Genomic DNA, 24,210 nt, shown 5'->3' on the forward strand with positions numbered 1-24,210 from the left:
AAGACTTACTTGTAGTCCCAGAGGAGGGCACTGTGTTAGTGATGTACCCTGTTAGTACATCATATTGTCACTGGGGGAGATAGAGGCAACCAGACCACAACTTCCATCGTAGTATGGCCGAGGGCTTGATATGTGTGGCAGAGTTATGGATCAAAACTCTTAACACTTCTCTTCCACCACACCACTCTTAAGTGATGAGCATTGAGAAATGTGACGGATCATCAGCACAGAGAATACATCAGATGTCGTTTTGAAACATTTCAACGCTGGAAGGTTCCAGTTGGGTAGGCAAGTTGCCTGATACAAAAGGCATACGGATTAAGCAACTACTGTCCTGAAAGACTGTTAAAATTAAATTGTGAATTGACATCTCTATCATTACAGCCCTGGAGCAGAGTGTCTGCCTAGGTATTTCGTAATGGAGTATTTAAGCCTAGCAACATATGGCTTAGGTTGCTGAATAATATGCAGTGTTATGTACTTTAATAACATTAAACTAGAATGTTCTGATAATAATATTATTTGAAAGCTGTTTAGTTTATTTAATACCATTTATATTTCATATGGCAGTTGAATTTGGCGAAAAAAAGATTTTAGAAGAAACTGGGGGGAGCGCGGTAGGAAATTGTGCAATGTACTTATCTGAGACTACATCACATGGTCTGCAAAGCACGGCTTTTGCTTTTATACACATAGTCTTGGCGACTCTCCCACCAGCAACAATAGTGCTTAGACTCATACTGATGTCACTGTTGAGTTATTTAATTTGACCAAACGAGATTAATGTGTTTATTTAAAACCTTGGTCAAAATGGAAAAGAAAATCTCTGGACAATACTTTTACGTGAACATGTATGTTTTTATATCTGATGATTGTAATGTTGCATTAACTTATCTGGGGCAGTTGTTTACACATGCTAATGCCCAGGAGACCCTCTCAGATAAGAAGTGTGAGCCATTTTTTCCTCTCAGACCAGAGCAGGGACTTCTACACCGCTACTGGTCCTGTGGGCTTTCATCCCAGGCACTTCCTGCTGCTGCTTTCAGGGCTGCTCTGCAGAGATCCCATTACTGTTTCATTTTCTCACGTGAGGAGGGGGTTGGTGCCACCAAGCAATGACAGCAGCGTGGTGGTGGATCCTCCCTAGGTTCTCACCAGAGCAGTGAGGGACAGACACCTCCACCACATGTGATGCCTAGATGGGGCTGGCACCTTGCTATGTAAGCTAAGCCTGCTCCCACCGAGGCTGGAGACCGCCTGCCTAAATGTTATCCATATTATGTTTTGCATACTGCTTGAGGTTGTTTTCTTTTCCTGTGATAAATCATTCTGAACTTACTTCATGCTCACATGTACCCTCTAAGTGTTTGGAATAGACTTTGGTTTTGACTAAGAGGCATTAGTAAGTATCCAGTTAAATGTTCTAGGCCATTGGATTTTTACTAATATGGAGTGGGGAAAAAAATCTGGAATCTGAAGTTTCTCTTTGCATTTTGGGACAAGTTTAGGCTGTTCTGTGGAATTGATCATTGATTACTGAATGGCACAAGTGAGGGAACTTCTGCCGTGCTCTGTCAAGAACCTCTCTTGACAGTTAAGGACAACTGAACATACACATAGATTAATAATGTAGAAATTGCATCAGGCAGAGCTCTGTGCTGTGGTGGGTGCCTGAAGCAGGGTTTGCCTGCTCTTCCTTACAGTTTTGAGTTCCTTTGTTCATACTTTCATGCAACCTCCGGTTCACTGGTGCTCAAAATATGAATCTCCTGGGGAATAGCCGCTGGCACTTGTGATATGCCAAAGAGTTGCTTTTATGCTTTCTCTTCTGTGGGGCCAAGTGCTTCCATCTCCCTAGTTCTGTGGAAGGCTTTTGGAGATTTTAGCCCTTGCCCTCTTCCTTGCTGCTCTCACAGAAGAAGGGGTAAACCTCCTTATGTGTACGTGTATCTGCATTTCTCACAGTGCTGGGTGACATAATGGGGAAGAGGAATGGGAATGAGAGCAAAACAGAAGGGCTAGGAAGAAAACAGCTCCAGGCAGTCATTGGTCCTCAGCAGGCATTGCACGTTGCCTAAGAGGCTCTGATGCTCTGGGCCATGTGTGCTTCCCCTGCAGAGCTGTGTGGTGCTGAGCATATCAGACTATGCTGAGGAACCAGTCTTGGGGGTTGGCCTCCTGTCTCAGTATGTCGTACATGTGCCTGCACTCAGTGTCGTTAAGTGCCCTTTGAACTCTTACAGTTTAAGGAAACTGGAGAATAATACAGTTTGTGAAGCCCTGCAGCTCCCAAGTCCGGGCAATAGCTCTCTCTCTTCTCAATGGCTGCATATAAGTAGTGCTGATGACTGTGACCACGCCTTTACTGGTGGGAAGTGAGAAGGACCCAAGTCTTCCCGCAAGGGTGGAGTAGAGCAGTCATGGTGCTGCTTCTCTGGACACATCTGTTCAGAAGCTGCCCCCATCTCCTGCTTTAAGTGCCCTTTGTATAGCTCTGTCCTTTGGACTTGGCATGCACAGGGGGTCCATGAAGTACATTCAAAGTAGTAAATAGCTTGGCCTACAAGAGCATTTTTCCTCAGAGTTCCAGTCAGTGGAAATATGTCATTTTAAGCTAAAATTAGACTGGCTCTAGCTACATTAAAAAAAAAAAGGAAAGAAAAACTCTCAAGAACTAAACTCTTTCTGTTGGACTTAGTCAGATGTAGCAACTCGTAACAGAAATAGCTTAGGATCCATCCAGCACAGAACTGTGTCCAAAAGTCTGTGATTTTCATCCAAAAAACTTTGAATTGTTGGAGAGAGCAAAACAGACTGGCTAGGCAAACAAAGTTTTGTCTTGCATATGAGACAATGTAAATAAACTTGGAGAGTAGTGATAGATCTTTCAAAGCCAATAAATGAAATCTGTGAGTAGTTGAATTTAAAATTAATTTTGCGGTTAATGTTGTAGAGCTCTTGACAGTAGAGTGAGATCAGAGGGGGAGAGATGGAGTTGAAATCAAAAGTGTATTCTGCTTATTACTTCTATAAAAATTAATTTTACATATTTAATTTTAATTTAAACTCTAAACACGGATTTAAGTGGTTGGACTTTTAATGCCTTCCGAGGTCCAACTCTAAAATGAGTGTGAAGGAGGGAGTGGCGAGGAAAGCCTTGGACCCAAAATAAACAGCAAAAAACAAACAGAAGAACACTGAAAATTAAATACACATTTTGAATAATTTCTCTTTCAGAAGATTTTATTGAAGGAACAATGAAAGGAGTGTGTGAAGCCTAACTGTGTATTGTGTTGTTATTCCAGGCTTCATCAGCAGTTTCTCAATGTTTGGAAAGTTCTGAGACCCGCCCTGTTGGACTACTTGTAACCAGTGCCTAAGACTACAAAAACTTACGTGTGGAAGAACCTTTCTTTGAAGGAAGCGTCCATCTCAAAATTGTGGAAACTCCGTGCAAACCTTGCAAAGCAGGAGGGTGATTTGTGCTTCTGTTGACGCTTGTGTGTAATCTCTGCTTCTTATGCACTCCAGCACCCCTATCAGTTCCTTGTTCTCCTTCACCAGCCCTGCAGTGAAAAGGCTGCTGGGCTGGAAACAAGGAGATGAAGAGGAAAAGTGGGCAGAAAAAGCTGTTGATTCCTTGGTGAAGAAGTTAAAGAAGAAAAAAGGTGCCATGGAAGAACTGGAAAGGGCTCTGAGCTGCCCAGGTCAGCCCAGTAAATGTGTCACGATCCCACGTTCCTTGGATGGGCGGCTGCAGGTGTCTCACCGCAAGGGGCTCCCCCACGTCATCTACTGCAGAGTGTGGCGCTGGCCTGATTTACAGTCTCACCATGAGCTGAAACCACTGGAATGTTGTGAGTTCCCATTTGGCTCAAAACAGAAAGAGGTCTGCATTAACCCCTACCATTACCGGCGGGTGGAAACCCCAGGTAATTATACTATTGGAAATGATTCACATCTCTCTATTAGCTTTTGCATGGACAGGTCTAGTCCGGTGCATCCTACCAGGTTGCGCTCTGAAATCTGAACAGGCAGGCTCTGTTTGATGGAAGGACCTTGAGTCTTTCCCTGCCCAGTGGCATCACAGAGTAAGGAGCACCTCGCCCGTGGAGTCAGTGTCCCGTCGGCCCCACGAGAGTGCCTGGATCTTGTCCAGGGTGCTGAAAGCAGCTTTCTCTCTGTGGACGTGGGTGCTGAACCCTTCTCCTGCAAACTGGTGTCCATTGGCAGGAAGTCTAAGAACCAGCCTAGACTTACCGCCCTGGCTAGGATTTATTCCTTGTTGTCTGAAAATTGACAATCACTTCATTAATTCACAGGAAAATATGTATTATTAGCTCTCTCTTTAAAGATCAGAGTTGCAGTAAGATGGCTTATTTAGCTGTGGATATGAAACCAGGTCAGTTGATTCTTCCTAAAATTCCTAGTGGCCTGCTTTCAGTGGGATTTACTTACTGAATGGGTAGTTTATATGAAACAAATCCTTCAAATTCCCATAAAACTTTTATTTTTTTCCACCAATGATCCTCTTTAGACTGGACTTGGTCAGCACTGAAAGCTTATGAGCTCACTGAAGGGTCACTTAATTGAGCTTTGTGTCAATGAAACAGCTGTTAAAAAATTATAGTGTTCAGTGTTGACTTCTGTAGAGATCTTAGAAAGCAGGACTGGCAGAGATTAGAGCAGTCATCCTGTTCTCCTCTGCCCCTACTCCCAAACCAAAACAAATTACCAGGTACATTCCTGACAGAAGTTTTTCTAAGGAGCTCTAAAAATCCCTTGTGATAGAGGTTCCACAACCTCCCCAGGCAAATGAATCTATTGCTTTGCTATTCTCACAGTTCAAAATGATTTCTAATGTCTAACCTAGCTCTCCCTTGCTGCCAAAAATCACAGTAATTTAATTTACTAATGGATATGGTTGGTAAGTGTATACTTATTATTCTGTGATTACTCTTTGTCTGGCATGAACTTTACTCTGGGGTGACATTAGGATCAGATAAGTGAACTGTGGGATGTTTCTTTTCACACAGATGAAATAAGGGAAAGACATTTGTTAACATTTGTTAAACAACAGGGACTGCTCCTTTTTCTGATAGCCCTTCCACTGCAGTAGAGCTCTAATGTTGAAGCTGTATCTGCACTGCTGTAAACATTGTCACGACTAAAATTTTACAGCTGCAGTGAGTGGTGTGTGTTGTCAACAGTTTTCAGTGGAAAGAGCTGATCTCCTGCCTCGCTAAAATAAACTCCTCAAGAATCTAAGAAAAGATGCTCATAAAATATCCCATTTTGTGTATCTTTCTCTTTGAAAGCTGTAGTCTTTAGTGTCTTCTCATTTCTTCTTGTGTAACTCTAGTGTAGTTAATGGAGCCTCAGCCCTGATCTTCTGATCTGTTTGATGCTAACTAACAAATGCTGGTACTGAGGTAATGCAGCAGCTGCTCAATGGCTGCCAGAGCTTGTTGTTCTGACACTAAAACCTAGAAGGTTTCAGCTGTGAACATGTCTACCATTTGTCTGTGCAGCAGACTGGCTCCATCTCTGCTGGTAAATGAGACGGGGCCAAGGTGCAGGTCTGAGTATTGCTGAATTGGTAGCATGCTCCCGGGCACAGCTTTGACCTGTGTGGACTCACATGGATAAGCAGTTCTCAGGGTGCAGGGGTCAGCCCTCAGGAGGGACTTTGGGCACTCTGGACGTGACCACCGCTGTTTCATATGTGAGAGCACAGCTCTGAGGATGCAAGCTGTGCTGTGCCAGTTCTCCAGAGGACCTGGAAATTATTCTTGGGCCGTTGTATTTACCCCTACCACTCTTCTTACGGGGACAGCTCAGAAGCTGAAGCAAGTGAGTTTTCACCTTGCTAAAAATGCTGTGCAGCAAGGAATACAACATGCTCAGGGGTGCGGGACAGTGGCAGGAGAGGTACCTCACACCACTGCAGATGGCAGCAATGTAGTTCCAGGCCAGAGGCAGTTAGAAAGCAGTGCTGCAAGAAGGAGGTGGCCAGGCAAGAGAAAAAATGAGCTTCAGGAGAAGGCGGTAGCAGTGAGATCACCACGGAAAAGGCTGGGAGTGATTGATCTAGGTGCCAGTCTGTTTAAGCAACAGTCCTCTTTTAAGTACAGGAAATCTTCTGCATCTTGGCTGTTCATGATCTTAGACTTAGGTGAGATTCTCTGAACCTCATCCTCTGGAGCTATAGAATCCACCCATGAAATTAGTCAGCAATTCTTTATAATCCGCAAGCCAGTTTTGTTTTCATACAGATGTCCATCCTTCTGGGGCTCACTTTCCGTCACTGCAGTGTGTCGTGCTGAGTTAACCAGTCAGTGAGCAAATCCGGTAACTTTTATTCAGAATGAATGAGTTATGTCAAAGATGGGAGTGCCTCACCCTTTCTTTGATGGCCTGACAGATCCCTCGACCTGGGTTAGAAGAGAGCAGCTTTAAGCTCTGATCTGAGATTCAGGGGTTTTGTTGCCTCCGCTGTGTCCTTAGGCTGCCCAGCCACGTCCTAGTGTATGCTGACCACTACTGCACAGATTATGTGCAGATTTTACTGCTGCTACCAGTGCCCTCAGCAAGTTTCTCCTCAGGTCTTCTGAGCAGCAGGTACCATTTGGAAAAAGGCAGCAAATATTTCCTCCATTTGTGCAACATCCCACTGCAGAGAGGGGTTAGACCACCTAGCCTAAAGGAGATGGGTATGGTGGTTAGGCTCTGCTTCCCTCTTCATTGTTTTGCCTTGAAGAGCTCATCAAAAGTCTGAATGGTTTGTTGTCAGGAGAAGCTGCAGTTTCAGAAAAATATAAAAGCTGCCCAAATATTTATCCTTTTGTTTCTGTATGAGATCATTCATGTGTAGATAGTGCAGATTCTAGTGTGCACCTTTGCTGTGCATGAGCCTAAATGAACTTTTGACTTAGACTAACTGATTGCTTTTGTGAAACCCCAGTGTGACTAAGATGTGGTAGCCTCCCAGCTGGAAGACCACCCAATGATCTCACTGTTGGCCCTGTGTTTGGTGTTTGTGAATGGTCATGGGCATAGAGAACAGATGGATCTCATCGGAGGATAGGTCTCTGAAGACAATGAACTCTGCAAAGGTGGGCTGCTGGGTGAGAAATTGCAGTGTGGATGTTGTACCTGGAATTAAACTGTGAGGAAGATAGATAAGTGCTTTCTAGCACCTGAAGTCACAGGCTCTGGGCACAGCCAGGTTTCCAGCAAGAACTAGTGCAGCTAAAGGGAGCAGGAGAAAGCCTAGTGTGGGAAAGGCAGTGGCAGGGCTTGGAACATGACCATATTTGTCTTCAGTTGAACAAAGATCACCAGCACCTGGGCATGCATAGAAGGAAGGATCCAGCCCTGGCTCTGGGTGGAGAATAGCAGGTAGAAGAAAAGGACCCCACTGAACGGAGACAACACAGGGAAATTATGAGGACAGGCAGGTCCCAATGCACTCAGTCACTCCATTTCATGCTTCTGGTCACACTTCCTTCAGAGTGATTGAGCCCTGGAGAGTGACATCTGTTACCAAAAGAACAAGGAGAACAAGGCCCTCTGGGGAGTTTTTAGCCACAAAAAGAAAATCTCTGAATTCCTCTCCACCACAGAGGGTTTAGCCCTCCAGGCAGCCACAGAGCGGTCAGTGGAAAGATTGAGTGAGGTGGCAAAAGCTGTACAGCAGAGCAGAAATTAAAGAGTACCCTGGTCAAAGCTGGGAATGAGTTCAAGGCTTGAAAATTCCTCTTGCTGACTCACTCAGGGTGAGTCAAAGGTTTTCCCTGGCAAGTGCTCTTCACACATCCACATTCTCAGCTTTCATTTAGAGAAGGCATTGTGTTGAGTTCTCGCAGGGCTGAAGAAAGCCTCTTGCTTAGCAGTGGTACCCACAGCGAGGTGCCAGCCTCCCAGCACAGCACAGCATTGCTGTAGCACAGCTATCCCTTGCTCAACAACCTCTGCTGGGTGAAAAAGGATCACCAGTTCACCATTTTCCAGGGCTGCTGCTCAGAGCTGGCAGGGCAGCAGCAAACCTGGCAAACATCATGACGGTTTCATGGAGCAGCAGAAGAAAACTCCAGAAGCAGCAGCAGCTCACAGCCTGGAGCTGCTCACAGGAGCATGGGATGGGAGGGATCCAGGTCATCAAAACCACATCTACAGTGGTGGTACTGGTCTTGGGCCAATATAGAGCAGATGAACTGAGCACTAAAATAGTCTGTTTCTCTCCACTGGCTATGAAGATATCCATGGGAGATTGGGCAATGCATCTCAGATGTGAATACCTGTATTGCCTGTATGAGCCCTACCTGGGGAATCTAGGAAACCCAAAAAGTGAAAGGAGTAGTAAGAAAGCAGAAATACATTTCTCTACCAAAGGACTTAAGAGGGTGGCAACAAAATCTTCATCCCACATGTAGGGACCTATCAGAGACAGAAGGAAAGAAAGAAATCTCCAGAGCACCATCCATGTGGTGGCCAGAAGCTCATGAGAAATGCATTGGAACAGAGAAGGGTCTAGTATAGTCTCTGAACAGGTGTCACAGTGCCCATGTTTCCAGGCAGGTAAGAAGATTCAGGTTCACTTCTGCAGTGAACACCTTGTCATCAGTCTAATCTTCAGTTTGATTTTAGGGCTCAGTTTTTCATGGATGACTGGAAATTCCCAAGTGGTAGATGCCGGTGGGTGGGCAGGAGCATGATTTAACCCTGCCCCAGCTGCAGCATTAGTGCTACATCAAGCAAGAAGCTGTAAACCTGCTCTTGGTACCAAGCACTGGTCCTCCTCCTCCAGCTTAAACTGCCACAGGTCTCTGAGCAATTGATGTGCACTGAGGGTGTTCCTACAGCCTCTTCTCATGCATGTGTTTTGCATTATCTGTATATTATTTACTTTCTAGCAATTATACCACTCTTTCATTATGCTGGATAAATGAGAGTTCACTGTAATTAAAAGGTGTTAGCTAATCTACCTCAAGAGAATTGGCCTTAACTAGACAGAGCTTTTGGGCCCAAATAATATATTAAAACACATTCAAACCATATATTCTTGTCAGCTTTTATAACCAAGAGCACACACAGCTGTTTGTTTCTATAAGCTAACAGGGATAGACTGAAAGATTACGTACTGCTGGGTTTTGGGCCAGAGGAGCTCTGGACACTAGATCAGTCAATACAAGCCTGCTGAGTTGTTCCCATCCCAGTACTGGGACAATTCATCCTTGTCACAGTAACTCAAATTACCTCCTTATCTTCTTTGGTGGCTTTTAGATCTGCGCAATAGCAACTGGGGATTCATTCTCTCTGGCTGTGTTTAAGGCCTTAACTAAGGTAATTAGGCACTATGTGAGCTAGAAATTAATAGAGGAATCTCAGGGTACATGAATTGCCCATTGTAAGTGCTGTTCTCCCTTCAAGGACTACAGGGTACTCAGTTAAAGCTTAAAGTTTAACTCCCATATGCAGAAGTATTTATCAGCCCTCTGTGTTCCAACCTATGGGTTGCATCTTTATAGATAACTCACTTAGTTGGCTTTTCTGAAGTGTTTTGACTCCAGTTCTGCTCTCGTTTCTGATATGTCAGAATCCAAAATCATTTGGGTCAACTTCAGGTTTCTCCGTGCAGCAATGCTGTTAACAGCACTGACAGTATGAGATGTAAGTAAAGAGAGTTTGTGAAGGGAGGCAATATCTTCTGTAAGACCAATTTTTACATGGATGGGTTTGGAGTTCAGTTTTCTGGCCTGCGTTTTTCATGTCTTAACTAGCAACCACTGACATTTGCCTCTTCATGCTAGATCTTTTCTAACTATATTGTAAGAACTAAATTAGTATTGCTGCAATATTTGAGTTGCCATTTACATTTCCTTTTAATATTCCATTGTCTGTCTGGCAGAATTTTTAAGTACCTGAAAACCTTTTCCATCTGGTGTCTGGGTTCAGTTCTGTGCTTCCTTTTGCCCATCTGTAAAACACTTGGTAGTAAAATGTACAGAGTGTTGCAGAGCACTATTAATTGTTATTCAACTTGGCTGCGGTTTTGGCAAATCCTGCTGATATTTAGCAAACTCCTGATGTTCAGTCTTTCAAGAAGGAAGGAATGGGTAATTTAGAGAGGGAGAAATATGCCACTTGCATTTCTGTAGGAGGGCCGTGTGCACATGTCATACGTTTGAATTTTATGCTATCTTGCTTAAGTCAGGAATGAATCCATATTTTGCGTATGGAATTGCAGCAACTGTCTGCAAATCTGGAGGAAAGATGTCCAAGAATCAACTTTTGATTCTTGTTTTTGGACAGCTTTGTTGCCCTTCAGTACCTTGTATATAGTCAGCAATATATGGGCAGCATAAAATATGCCTCTTTTTAACTTACAAAGGGATATACTTTCAAGAGTGCAATTTTAACCAGACCTTTTCTGTTCTCTTTTTTATTTTCAGTCCTGCCTCCTGTACTCGTTCCAAGACACAGCGAGTTTAACCCTCACCTCAGCCTCCTCGCCAAGTTTCGAAACACTTCTCTGCACAGCGAGCCACTGATGCCGCACAACGCCACCTATCCGGATTCTTTCCAGCATCCTCCATGCACCCCTTTTCCATCATCGCCCAGCCACATGTTCTCCCAGTCACCTAACAGCATCAGCTACCCCAACTCACCAGGAAGCTCTTCTGGACCAGGAAGTCCCTATCAGCTCACAGGTGAGAAGGAGCTGTCAGCCATCCTGACTGAGGTGGTTGAGGTTCTTGCCAGGGCCTCGGGTCAGGTGCCAATTCTGTGTGCTCCCCACAGGCTGTAGCTACTGATTGGACAGAATGGATTTGGAATGTGATTTTTTTGTGACTGTCTCTTAGTATTGTCTTCCAGTCCTTCTGACAGACGCTCAAGGGACTAAGAGCTTTAGTTCTCGCCCTAGAAGTTCCTGGATGAGATTTCAGGGTTACTGTAAGGGGAAAGTTGAGAAGAGGAGCAGGTGTGCCAGGCCAAAAACTGCATATCCAAGCTTCTGTGACAATACACAGAAAAGAGCACTTGTGACATCTAAGTTAGGGTGCTCTGATAGAGGTGGTCAGGGTAGGGACCTTTAGAAACTCCATCAAGAGAGACAGAATAAAATGGGGAAATCAGTACACAGAAATATTTTTTAGTGTATGGTGATCCTGCTGACTGTATAAACTTCAGGAAGTTAAGGTGTTTAACAATCTGGCCCAATACTTGGTGAAGCCACCAAGCAAATTCCTGACTTTGGAATGTGTTTCATCATTTCCACAGTTCTGAGGTCAGCAGGGTTATGTCACTCAGATTGTTTGCATTGTGAACTACTTAGTACTGCTCTAATAACCTGAGAATTTAACTATGCTTTTACTTGTAAATAGACCAAGAAGGTGTCATGCAACACAGCTGAGAGCTAGCTTTCATATCAAAACGTGGTTCAGATTCACTTCTGTACTTTGTTTTAACTCTCAAATAGTTTCTGTGATCTCAGCTTTTTCACAAGGATTAATTCAGGTCAGAATCTTGTAGTTTAATGTTTTACTGTCTCAACTACAAAGCATTTTAATCCATGTCCTTAAAGATACGTCTATTTTGATTTTAAGTGCAAGGATAGACTGAATAACTGAATAGTGGATAAACACTGAAAGGTGTTTATTTTTACGAGGTAATTGTAGTATTCCTTTTAAGCTGGCCACTTTCAACACAGTGTGATATTTTCCTTCCCTCTCCATTCATTGAATGGACCTTCATTCATTTCTTCTCTAGATCTGTACTTCAGATTAAATCATATTTAGCAACATCGAAACATTTCAGCAAGTAGTAGGACTTGTTTTCTCCCATCTTTTTTTTTCACCTCTGTGTAACCAAACTGGATTCAGTGGAGCTGGTCCTGACAGGTAAATCATTCCATGATTTATGTAATGTATGAAACTATGTAATGACGCTGACTGAACTTAAGACCTCGCAAACCTACTTAAAAATGGAAGTGGCTCAACCTGAACTTGACGATATCACAGCACACAGCACGCTGATAAGTGTAATTTGCCTGTGTGACAATCAGGAATGGAAGATTATCTAAAGCAAACTGGAGTTACATCGAGAACCTTGAGTGGGATTGGTGTGACCAAATATAAATGTCAGCACTGCAAATTTCTACATCTCATGCAATTGTCTATATTCTCTCTGTAAACAGTGGAGAAAAACAAGCACTCCTAGAGCAAGATTCATTGCATCTGAAGGTATATATTTAAAGTAGCTGAGATGCACCAAGTCTGCAGGTGCCTGTTTTTCTTTAGTGCATATAAGGAGAGCTTATGGTGACTAGCTTAGGTGTTGACATCAAAAATACCTATATAACCACATTATATTCCTTTCTGTGACTTGTATTCTCTCCCACTCTTTCTTGATTTTATTTTTCTATACTAGCTTGTTGCATTTTCTGTAGGAGGGTCATCATCTATATGTTAGAAATATCATAGAGTGTACGGAATTCCTAAATTCTGAATAATGCTTAAATAGAGTCACATTCCTGTCCAGTACTTACTTGGAAGATTTTATGCTTGTCTTATGAGACAGTCCACATTTATTCAACTCTGGGTGAAGCTGCTCTGTTTTGAGGGCCAGCCAACAGACCCCAAACACCAGAGGAAATTCCAACCTGGAACCAGGTTAAACTCTGGTCTTCTTTAAGAAAACCTCATTCCTTCAAGCTTGTATATGGCTATAATTTATATGTAAACCCACTGAGTTTCTGTTCAAATGAATAGAGCTACATGCTTTTAGTGTTTATGCAGTGAATGTCATCATTTTCTCTCATGAAAATGAAGTGCCTTTTTTTTAACTTTCTAAAGCCTCCCATCTTTCTTAAGAATCCTCGAATCCCCACTATAGAGTCACATTCTGTTTTCTAGGTTACTGTGCCATAAGTGAAACAGATCAGGAGCTGGGTAGGTTGTGAGTTGATACTTTTTCTCCATATTTTTTCATCACATCCATTGCTCTTTGATAGGAGATGGAACAAACCAGAAGAGGGGTGGCCTTCTCTTGTAGGACAGAGGTAAAAAGGACAAATCTGGAGTCTGATTTTAGAGTTCAAAGGCTTTTCATAGGCTTTTTTTACAGCCTGTGAAAAAGGAGAGCTTTGTCCCAGAGGGTCAGTTAAAGTTACCTTCTGCTCTTAAGTCATCCACTTCAAGTTTCAAAGAGAAGTCTGAAGGATCAAACTATGTTACTTTCTTAGGGTAGTAGCTCACGATAACAGAGAGCTTGGCTGGACACTGGTCTAGGCCTGAGGCACTGTTGTGACTGTCCCTCTCTCTTTGAAGTGCAGCACGTCCAGCTCAATCTCACCTCCCTGAACATGTAATGACCTTATTCTGGAGAGTGAAGGGAGGCCATGTTCACATTTGCACTCTGTTTCCAGCCCTTCTCTAGCTATACAATGCTGTTGAAGAGTTTACTATTCACCAGGAAAAGCTGGGTAGAATTCACCACTGTATTGATTGATTTTAGGTGTCTTGTCTTTCTCTTCTTTCTTTCTTCCCTTCTTTCCAATAGTGGAAACTCCACCCCCGCCTTACCATGCAAGAGAACCTCCAGGAACCCACAATGGGCGGTCAATGGATGCAATAGCTGAAAGTCAACTCGTGCTGTCGTTGCCCAATGGAGGTAAATCTGCCGATGGAGAAGCTGAAAGTAAATAACCATTTGTACTATTCTTCAAAGAAAAACTGTTAAGCGAAAAAATTGTTATTTGAACAGGAAGGTTCAGTGATCTGTAATAACAGGTTTCAGACAGTTTTGCTGTAGGGCTGTGTACTAAACCTATCCATTAGCTAGCAGAATAGGTTGATTTAAGAATTCAGTGAATTATGTGTGAAGTTAAAAAGTTTAGACCTTATTTGCACCCATGAACTATTATAGTTGGAAAGCTGTTAATGAAAGCAAACACTATTACCTACATTGTAAAGACAAAGATATCAAATAAAGGATAGTGAGGTAATATAACACAAAGAGCACTATCAATATCAGAACTGATTTCTTTATCACCTTCGGTTCTGGGTTTCAAGTACTTTAAAAGCCTTGTGGTTGGGACCTTTCTTACTGCCATCTTTGTATTAATGTTACGTTACTGGCAGGCTAAAAAAGAAAAGGACATATTCTAGTGAAGTATAAAGAGATTTTTGCAGAAAGCCAAACTCTTCGTCCACATATAAGAATGCTTTAGTGGGAGAGGGCATGGGTGGTCAGAGTAGAAGGGCCTGGGATCCTCCTCACTCCCCTCAAAGCAATTTCATGACCACTCCACCATGGCCACTGCTACCTCTGGACTAGTAGTAGCAGATGGTGCCTCCACTGTTCAAAGTCCATTGCTGCAGAGCCGCAAGGGGATATGGAGTTCCTCTGCTGGGTTTTCCTTTGGCTTCCTGCTTTTGCAATGGAAAAATCACTACTGTTCTTCTGTCCAGTGTATTCTAGTCATAAACAAATGTCCTTTATGGCATGAGGACTGAACACTGTGCACATTAAAAAATAATGCCAGCCTTCTGAAACAGTGAGGAACATATATGTATCACAGAACTGTAGCAGAGGGAAGATGTGGGTGATAGTGCTAATTACAGATGGGTACACAAAATGGCCAGATAATAACTAGTTGCCAGGCACCAATACTTTTAAATAAATTGTCGAGTTATTTTGATCTCTTTACCATAGTTTACCATCTCTGCTCTAGTGAATATATTTGGAAGTTTATTAGAGGTTATGCACAGAGGTGCTCTGGAGGCAGGAGGTCTCATATGCCTGTGGTGGGCAGGCAGGATAAAGTTTCCCACTAATTCCTGTAGGACAATTGAAGCTCAGAGATTGTTACATTTTTTAGTCTTTCTCCATCTCTGAGTTAGAAAACCGAGGCAGGAATAGATCCAAAAGAAATGACCTTGCTGACATTTCTGCTTATGGTCCCACATGGAAGCGGAAGGCCTCAAAGCATGCAAAAAATTGGGGGGAGTGATTGATTACTTCTGAACTTCGGAGTTTGGCATTAGGCTGAAGGCTTGGCTCAGTTTTGACTTGCTTTGAACCCATCTGTCATCTCTAGCTCCTGCTGGTGTGCAGAGCAGATGTATCCCTTACTGTTTTCAGTGTAGAGGTTGGGCCCAGGTTCAGCAAGAAATGTCAGCATGTGCTTAATTTAATGCAGTGGATTTATCACTTTTAAAAACAAGTGGGACTCATCAGAGGCTTAGAGTTAAGCTGATGTACCAGCCTTTTGCATGTCTGCGGCTTCAGTCATAAAATTAAGAAGAAACAGAAGCTGCTGTTGAGATAAAGTCTGACACAAATGACTGTTTAGATGAAAAAGCAGGGGAGTAGGAGTGGGAGGGAGGGAGGAAAGGAGACAGAGAATGATTGTTTAAAAAATATTACTAAGACCTGAGCAGCTGTATAATTTTACTTCCTACAGACTTTCGACCTGTTTGCTATGAGGAACCCCAACATTGGTGCTCTGTTGCCTATTATGAACTCAACAACCGGGTAGGGGAGACTTTCCAGGCTTCCTCTCGAAGTATCCTTATAGATGGATTTACGGATCCCTCAAATAACAAAAACAGGTTCTGCCTGGGACTGCTCTCAAATGTAAACCGCAACTCTACTATAGAAAACACCAGGAGACACATAGGAAAAGGTAAGACGAAATCCCTTCTTGCTGGGAATATTCAGAGCTTGAAAGAACTGTGCATTGCATTAACCAATCTAGCTGATCTGTCAGATGTGCTTGTCTGAAAACCAAAGCTCTGAGATTACTTCTGAAATAGAAGAAAAGCAGCTGATTCTTTCCTGACTGGATAACTATCATCAGAGTAGCTCCTTACAAAAGCTATTTACTTGGCCAGCAAAGAGAAAAATGTTGTTTATAGTTGTGTGTTCTAACTTAGCAGTATGTATTTTCATTTTATTTATTAGAGCTTCTGGCAACTGGGAATATTGCCACTGAAATGCCACTAAACGGATAATTGTTGTTTCCTGAGGCCTGGTTCTCTTACTACCAAATAACAAAGAGAGATGGATGAAACACTTAGTAGTTGAGTTATTTAGCTGAAGAACTCTTACAGGAGTTGCCTTTGTAGCTTTCCCCCTGCATCAGTCTGATTCCCTGTCTTGTCAACTTCTCGCCAGTAAAACTAAGTCTTGGGTTCATCCTCCAGCAGTTCTCCTTGTTTACTCCGCTTCTGGTGTACGTATACCCTGTGCACATAGGATCGTATGCTACTGGTGACAAATATGAGGAGACCACACCTGGGCATGCATGGCCACGCACACTCCGTCCCAGCTCACTGGGGCTGTGTAGGGCCTGATATTCTTCCAGAACTTACTGGTTTTTGTGGTGGTGAGTCAGAAGCTCTGTACAGGCCACTTCTCTGTGCAGAAGAAGCTTTTCCTGTTCTGGTATATCCAGTCTAGACTCATTATCTTGCCAACCCAGCCTCTCACCAGTGGCTGCCTGGGAATGGATTTCCCACTGGGCTCATTAACCCTAATTGTTCCACTCCTATTATCTTGTCAACCTCACCTCATTTCCCAGGCCTAGAGCAGTATTTTAATTGGCTCTTGATAGTCTAGTGCTGAATGATTGAATACAAGGAAGCTCTGAAATAAATGTGACATAGTTTTTACAAGCAACAGTGAACCTGAAGGCCAGCACAGGAGATGTACTTAGCTCTTGAACTTTCCTCTGGGATGGAAAGTACTTGTGTCACAGATGTACTGTGTGAAGCCAGTGTGGTGCTGCAAGTATCTGTCTTAGTAGTTGATTCTGAGGAGTAGAAATGAGTTGTACATCTAGTTCTAACTTACTCAGAAAATAAAGTAAAGCTTCTCTAACAGCTCTGTCACCGTGCCAGAGAGGTGTAGATCAAAGCTGGGCCTGACACTAAAAGAAGGATGACAAAAGATCCCAGTGAAAGTTGTCATTTCAGGATGTTACATCCTGTGACTTTCTGCCCAAAAAGAGGAAGAGAGAGAACAGAAAGAAAGTAAAGTAAATGCTAATGATCCTCATCCATTCAAATCTGAAGATCTGTCTTCATTGATTAAAAGTCCTTTAAAGTCGTATGGTAAAAATCTGCCCAAGGGAAGGGAGCAGGTTGCCCAGAGAGGAGCTTAGTATATCAGAGATCCTTAATTTTACTGCTCTTCCTTGTTTATGCAAATCTTAAAAAAACTATGTTCACGTGGAGTAAGGGTGGCACGAGTACAGGCCTGCAGAAGAGCACAGAGCAACTCCAAAAGTGCATGCTGGACAGATGAAAGCTACTGAAGTGGATACAATTGTCACATGTTAACGGGGGAGAAAAAAGAGTGAGTAAACAAGATTAGCTCAGTAGGATAAGGATATGTGATTGAATTGTCATCTAGTGTATCAGCGTGAAACAGTTTCCTGGAAATACCACATCAAAGCTAAAAACAATTCAGAACACAATGCAACATCTACTAGGAATTGGACGTGTTTCAGAAGTCGTACTTCAAGGACGAAAAGGGGACTTCTGATCAGTGTCAAGAGATGTGGCTGCTTGGAGACTGCTGAATTTCCAGTTTCTGCAGAGAGCAGCGAAATCCCACTAAAACATATAGACCCTTGATTTGGTTTTCTACAAATGTGCATTCAGCTGCTTGGCTTCCTTGAGGGTGCTTGTCTCTGGTGAAAAATACCAGAAGAATGGAAATACACACTGACATTTCATTACTGCTGAATTTATTGCTTTTAAAAAGTCCATAAGGAAAAGCAAATTGTGGTCTCTACTTTCAGAAGTGACTTTGGTGGTTTTGTAATTATAGTACATAGTTTGGGCAATCTCTTTGAAAGCATTCATTTTTTCAGAAGTTTTGTTACTCAATATACTCTGAAAATCCAGCCTTTAAAATTTTTCACCTTAGCACACAGAAGTGTGGTCACCCTAAATCAGTAGCCACACCTGAAGATTTGAAATGTGGTGAACATTCATGTCCTTATTCTTCTCTTCCTACCCTGTGTTCTCACTCTGTTTATTTCAGGAGGTTATATGGACCCCATCAGCATCAGCTAGGACCTGTGTGTTTTCAGTCCTTCCCTTTTATCCATCTTCCAGAGACAGGGAAGGAGACATAGGTCAAGTAATAGCAGTCACAATGTGCAACACCCCATGTCTGGTGCAGTTGGGCTGGAGCCACACCCCCCTGCCACTTACATTTAATTTGAGAGCTCGTGGGTGCATAGAAGTAAAAGTCAAGTGATGGCTTGAAGACAGACTTCAGGGTTCCTGTCTGAGTCACTCTGGAAGTCTATGGGAGAGCGTATTTTTCCCAGATTCTTTTCCCACTCAACCTGCTTTTCCCAAAGCCTTTCCCACTTCTGTGTAGAGTCTGTTTTTGTCCTAAGGATGTGCTGCTGTCCCTTGCTGTCATGACCACAGAATTACGAACAGACTGGTAATATGTAACCAGTCTTTTTTGTATGAAAGACAACAGGAGTAAAACTAATTACAACTGAGTTATTAAAGCGTAGTCATCTTTAGCAGGCACTCCACTGAGACTCTGTGAACATGTTCATTTATATGTAAGGGTTTGAATGCTGTACCTGGGAATAGAGAGGAGAGTTTTGTTTTTATTTCAGTTTTTATGAGAACAAGTAACAGAGTTCTTCCACCTCTCTTGGCCATGGGAAGGGTTCATCTCACCTCATATACCCATGGGAAGGGTGAATGTCTAGGCATCTCCACAGGATGACTTGCCACCCTTCAGGGTGTGGTGTCATGCTCACGTTTAAGCAGTCTGGATCCCCATTGCCACGCTTGTACTGATGAAGATCTCACTGCAAATAAATCTTCTTTTGTTTTGTTTTGTTTGTTTTTAAGTTTATTGGCTGGTTGAGTTCCCCGATCTGGATGGCTGCCCAATCCTCAGACATTGCTGCCAGCCTGAAAGCAGATGTGGGAAGAAGCAGCAGGGGCAGGGAACGAGGGAGCCTTATCAGCACCTGCACAGATTTCCATCAGTTGAAGCTGGCCATGAGCCCACACTCTGTAGCAGATGGAGTGAATCACCTGGTCACAGTGCCTCTCATCATCTGTCAGCTAGAGAAGGCATCTACACAATTAGCTTACATAAGATCCCTAACGTTAAGGTTGCTGAATTGGGCTAAGATAAGTTATCCCACGAATTTAGGTACATTTTCATGCAAGCAGGCATCCTGGGGGGGACCAAAGTCTTTGAATGGGTAGAAATGCTTCCATCTTCATTTCCCTAGGGCACAGTAAAAATTTGAGAGTTAGGTATTGATAAGTCACTTGGGCACTGAAAAGTCTAGAAGCCAATCAGTCATTTTCTTCCTAAAGGTCACTTTGAACAGGATCTGATGAGCAAGTCACATCATGTAAATGGAAATACATGGTTCTAATGTGGTGGATAAAGTAAAATACAGAAAAGGTATTTTAAGTGCACACCATGCTGTGTTTGAACTGCATGGGATAAGGTCTTGTAGTAAAAAAATAATGTGCAATAAAGTGGGTCTTGGTCAGCGTACATGTGCTCAGCAATGCAGATTTGTTTAGACGTGTAATGCATAAGAGGTTTGTCAGTTCTTTGACAGTTTAGACCCATGCTTAGTATATGGTTGACAACTATTTGATATTTATGTGTGTGTATATGTATGTGTATGTATGTCTTGTCATAAAGTACTGTGCTGTTTGGTTAAAGAAGTAAACCAACCTTCACTGAGAAACAAAGGAAAACATCAAGTGCCAAGACTTTATTCTCCTAGACCAGAAACTTGAAAGAGCATTTATGACAATTTCTTCTTACTGTTGTTGGGTCCATTGTACAGATACATGGATGTGCACAGTCTACTGTCTTTTTTAAAAGCAGTACATAAGCACTGAGTGCCTGTAATGGTCCTGGCCTTCTATGGCCACACCAGTAAAATAGTTAAAGAATTATGGGTATAAAATGTATTGTGAACAAATACACATTATTTTTTCTTTTTAAAGGTGTTCATCTTTACTACGTCGGTGGGGAAGTTTATGCTGAATGTGTCAGTGACAGCAGTATTTTTGTGCAAAGCCGCAACTGTAACTACCAGCATGGTTTCCACCCAGCCACAGTCTGCAAGATCCCCAGTGGCTGTAGCCTCAAGATCTTCAACAACCAGCTCTTCGCCCAGCTGCTTGCCCAGTCAGTCAATCATGGTTTTGAAGTGGTGTATGAGCTGACCAAGATGTGTACTATTCGAATGAGCTTTGTTAAAGTAAGGATTCTTTGTTTTCTCTTGCATTTCTGAAAATGCAGATCCCATCACTTGCTAGCTTTGGTGCAAAACCAGACCCCATCAAATCCTTCCCAAGTAGGGATTTAGACACCTAACTTGCAAATAGCAATTCAGACTGGCTGTTTTACAGTATTGCCTTAAACTTATTGGTGCTTAAAAACGGTAGCTTTTGTGGTCAACTTGGAAATTTCTTAGATTCCAAAAGTTAGATATTCCATAGGCATTTTGTGGAAAATAAGCAGAGATTGCATGGTGATGTTCCCCCATTGATTGCATAAAGAGCTCAACTTAGAGGGCTTAACAGCATGTAAATGTTGTAGCACATGCCACCACCAAAGCCATTACTGTTTCCCCGTCTTTCATATCTGAACTTTGCAGTCTGACTGCTCTGTGTGCAGTGTATCTGTCTTTCTGGGAGTTTCTTGAATCTTCTGAATGGCCTTCACTCCAGAATGAGATCTCTTGACTCCTTTTAGCACTTGGGATTTACTTACGTGCCTGTTGTAGCATCTAAACCCCAGAGAATGGCAAGTATTTCAAGACTGTTTACATATGCACCAGACTGATCTCCTATAATGTTGGCAGCATGAGCTGGCAGCAATGTTCAGCCTGCAAACTAGAAAAGTTGCACCATTAGAAGCCAGTTGGTCCTGCTAGGTACCGTAGGAAATGGCTTGAGTAAATCCCTTTGTCCTGCAGGTTTGGTTCTATACACATGACTGAATCAAGCTGAATGAATTCACATCTAAGATACTACAAAACCACTTGAGGCTTGAGCCTAGTTCCCCTGTGTTCTGCAAAGCAGACGAGTTGAGTCCCATGCAGCTTTCTGGTCTGATTCTTTCCAGCCATCACTGAGGACCCATCTCCTTAACTCTCTGAGAGCAGTAAGAGTGCCCTTACCATGCTGCTACTTTGTTCTTGGGAAGGAACTGACATCTTGTTCATACACAAACATTTGGGGAAAAAAAAAAGCAAGAAACCCAATAAAACAGCATTTTCTTTAATGGAAGACATGAATGGGCATGTTGTTTGTAAAGGCAGTGTAGCCAGTTATGCAATATTTTAATTATCTCAGCGACTCAGGAGCAGTCTCTTTGATGTGTTATCTGCCTCCATGCCCAGCGTGGCAGCAGAAATGGTGGTGTTGATGCACTAAATAATGCTGCTGCCATATTATCATCTTGCTTTGTTGAAACAGTAACAGCCACTGTGGTGCCTCAGGCACCAGAAGACCAGTGCAAGTAGTTATTTTGAACCCTTTCCCATGACCTTTGGAAAATAGCTATGCAAATCTCATCTATGTTCTTCCTTCATGACCTGTAAGAAGCCTTTCCTGTACTCAGTCTTCTCAAGTTCTTTCTCTCCCCAGGTGTGAGCCCTGGTGTGGTCAATCAGGGGACAGGACCGCCCCTAGATGTTGGGTATGCAGTGCACAGAGGAGCATGTTGTCTATACGAGTCACACACCAAGAGCCCCCAGGTGCAGGGCAGTCTTGTGGCTTCTCCTCTGATTTGTGTTCGGGTGCTGTTGATCACTTTGAGCCCACAGGGCAAGCAGAGCCAAAGGACAGGAGACCCTGCCTCCTACCCCATCCATGCTTGAGCTGCCAGTTGGGAGGAACTGTGCTAATCTAAAGAGTAGCATTTTAAGCAAACATTTCCAGAACATTAATCTGAGGTGCCTGTGAACACAAGGCCCTTTCTAGCCTGACAAATGCTCTGCAGGTCAGAAAAATGCCACCTGTTTAAAAGTACTCTTTGGACTTTGGCGGGTCCATATCTTACTTTTCTGCTTTTTTCCCTGCATTTCTTCATTAATTTATCCAGACCACTTATGGCATCTAGTTTTGGTGTTGATCCTAGTCTTGCAGCTGCTCATCTGGAGAAGGGGTTTCTAGCAGCCTCAGTTGTCTGAGTTGTTCAGCGCTTTCCAACTTAGGTAGCTTCAGCAGGCATAAGTCTTAACATACCTCCATGTCCTTTTCTCATGACAAAGATATCAGCCCACCTGACTAGCATAATGATAGGTAAGGCTCAGCTTTTCTGGTCAGTGGCCCACAGATGAAGATCCTCATCCTGCAGTGGGACCGCATTTTGCACCTTGCCCTATGGAAATCAGAGTTCAGTTCTGGCAGTGAGACAGGCGGGGAGCTGCAAGACTTTGGGCTGTGACTGGCAGCTTGTGTTGTTGTGAAATCAGGCTCCCTGCTTCACAAGCAGATGCTGTGCCCGCTTGAGGTGCAGGGACTTCTGGTTCTCTTTCTCCCTGCCACCACCACTTCTCCATCTTGTGTCAGATACTCCACATCCCTTATCTCCTCAAAAGACCTAGAGAAATTACTGGAGGACTTTCCACAGCAGGCAGCCAGGAACTCCTGTCGAAAGAGGTGACATGTTCAAGGACAGAAAACCTATGGAAAATGTCTATACATAGGTTAGATATGGTACAGAGGAACCCTGCTGGAAGTTTCTAGAGCTTCAGATAATTACCTGAAACTTCTATGATCTCAGGCTCCTAGGATGCATCTCTACTGATAAAAGAAGCGGTGCCGAGGATCATTCCCAGTTCCTGTTAAAGTGTTATGACGGGGCCTGGCCTGCTTTTCATCTGTGCCAGACAGCAGCCTGGCAGACTTTCCCGGGCATGTCTCTGGGGTGCGAACAGCAGGGCCCATTCCCCATGGGCTGCTTGCAGGCAGCCAAGCTCAGAAACAGGCCTTGCCGTGCCAGTTGTTCTCAGCACCTGGAAGTGTGACTAAGCATTTGTAATTTAATAGTACAGAGTCCCTGATCACTGTGATAACAGTGACCAAGGAGCCATGTTTCTAGGCAAAATTATCCCTAGGACAAAGTATTAAATCTTAGGAACTAGGGAATCTGTAGTTGTGTTTGACTGTCAGCATTGGAGTTGTGATTTAATGTTGTTTTTTTTTTAACTCACTTTTTGGTCATTTGATGCTTTTATAGGGCTGGGGAGCAGAGTATCATCGCCAAGATGTTACAAGCACGCCCTGCTGGATTGAGATCCACCTGCATGGACCATTACAATGGCTGGATAAGGTGCTGACACAGATGGGCTCACCTCATAACCCCATCTCCTCAGTCTCTTAAGAATCATCTCTAGAGTTCCCTTAGGATGGATGCTATTGCAGGCAGTGGCTTATAGGATTTCCAGTGAACAGAAGCTTCTATATGTAGATGTATGTAGATGTAAATATATCTATACATAGTCTTACTTTTTTTTTTATGCTATGTTTTGTGGTTTCTAGTTACTCTGATGCCAGTACGATAAGTTTAGAAATTCAGGTACAGCATATCTGTTCTCTAGTACAAAATAAGCCAAATTCCTGCAAAAGTGTCAAACATTTCCTGCGAGCATCTTCATTCCCCAGCCAAGCCAGTAAACGGTGCGAATTCTCAGCACTTCCATGCAGATTCAGAAACCTGGCTGTAGCTGTTCCTAGTAGGTGAAATTCACCCCTCTGCAGGCAACCAAAGTCAGATCTGTGCGCCATTTATATCCATTTTACATCCTAATTCCAGGTCTAAAAGAGGACCTTAGGTGGTGCACAGGATTTATGCATAGAGATGACTTTTATCCAGTGAACTGAAGGGCTAAACTGCGATTCCAGTCTGTCTCCCTGCTGCAAAGCACGATGGGACAACAGATCCTCCGAGGAGCTGAGGCATCCCTGTCTCCCCTAGGATTTGACAGGAGGAGAGAGCCCTCAGGATGCACTGGAGCCTTATCAGAACATTCTGGACACATCTGAGTAGTCTGATACTGTTAACACAGTAGTGTACGGTACTGCTGCACTGAAAAGCAACAAGGTCCTAAGGAAAACAAAAAAATTTAAATATATGCCTATAAGTTTAAAAACTAATTAACTTCCAGTGCTTTTT

General features: G+C 43.1%; 1 protein-coding gene across 3 annotated transcripts; it reads left to right on the forward strand.

Moving 5' to 3' along the window:
• Positions 1–3,308: 3,308 nt before the first annotated feature.
• On the forward strand, positions 3,309–23,430 carry SMAD9 (SMAD family member 9). 3 transcript variants are annotated; one of them, XM_010185732.1, is made up of 6 exons: positions 3,309–3,932; positions 10,455–10,712; positions 13,564–13,701; positions 15,470–15,691; positions 20,028–20,284; positions 23,275–23,430. In XM_010185732.1, the coding sequence occupies exons 1-6, from the start codon at positions 3,521–3,523 to the stop codon at positions 23,416–23,418; spliced, it is 1,431 nt and encodes a 476-aa protein (XP_010184034.1). In that variant the 5' UTR covers positions 3,309–3,520; the 3' UTR covers positions 23,419–23,430. The 3 variants fall into 3 exon arrangements, with proteins under 3 accessions (XP_010184034.1, XP_010184035.1, XP_010184036.1); XM_010185733.1 differs by having other exon boundaries at positions 13,564–13,674; positions 23,275–23,429; XM_010185734.1 differs by lacking the exon at positions 13,564–13,701 and having other exon boundaries at positions 23,275–23,429.
• Positions 23,431–24,210: the final 780 nt, after the last annotated feature.

The sequence above is a fragment of the Mesitornis unicolor genome, unplaced genomic scaffold (assembly GCF_000695765.1).
Source record: "Mesitornis unicolor isolate BGI_N332 unplaced genomic scaffold, ASM69576v1 scaffold45245, whole genome shotgun sequence".
Taxonomy (NCBI): Eukaryota; Metazoa; Chordata; class Aves; order Mesitornithiformes; family Mesitornithidae; genus Mesitornis; species Mesitornis unicolor.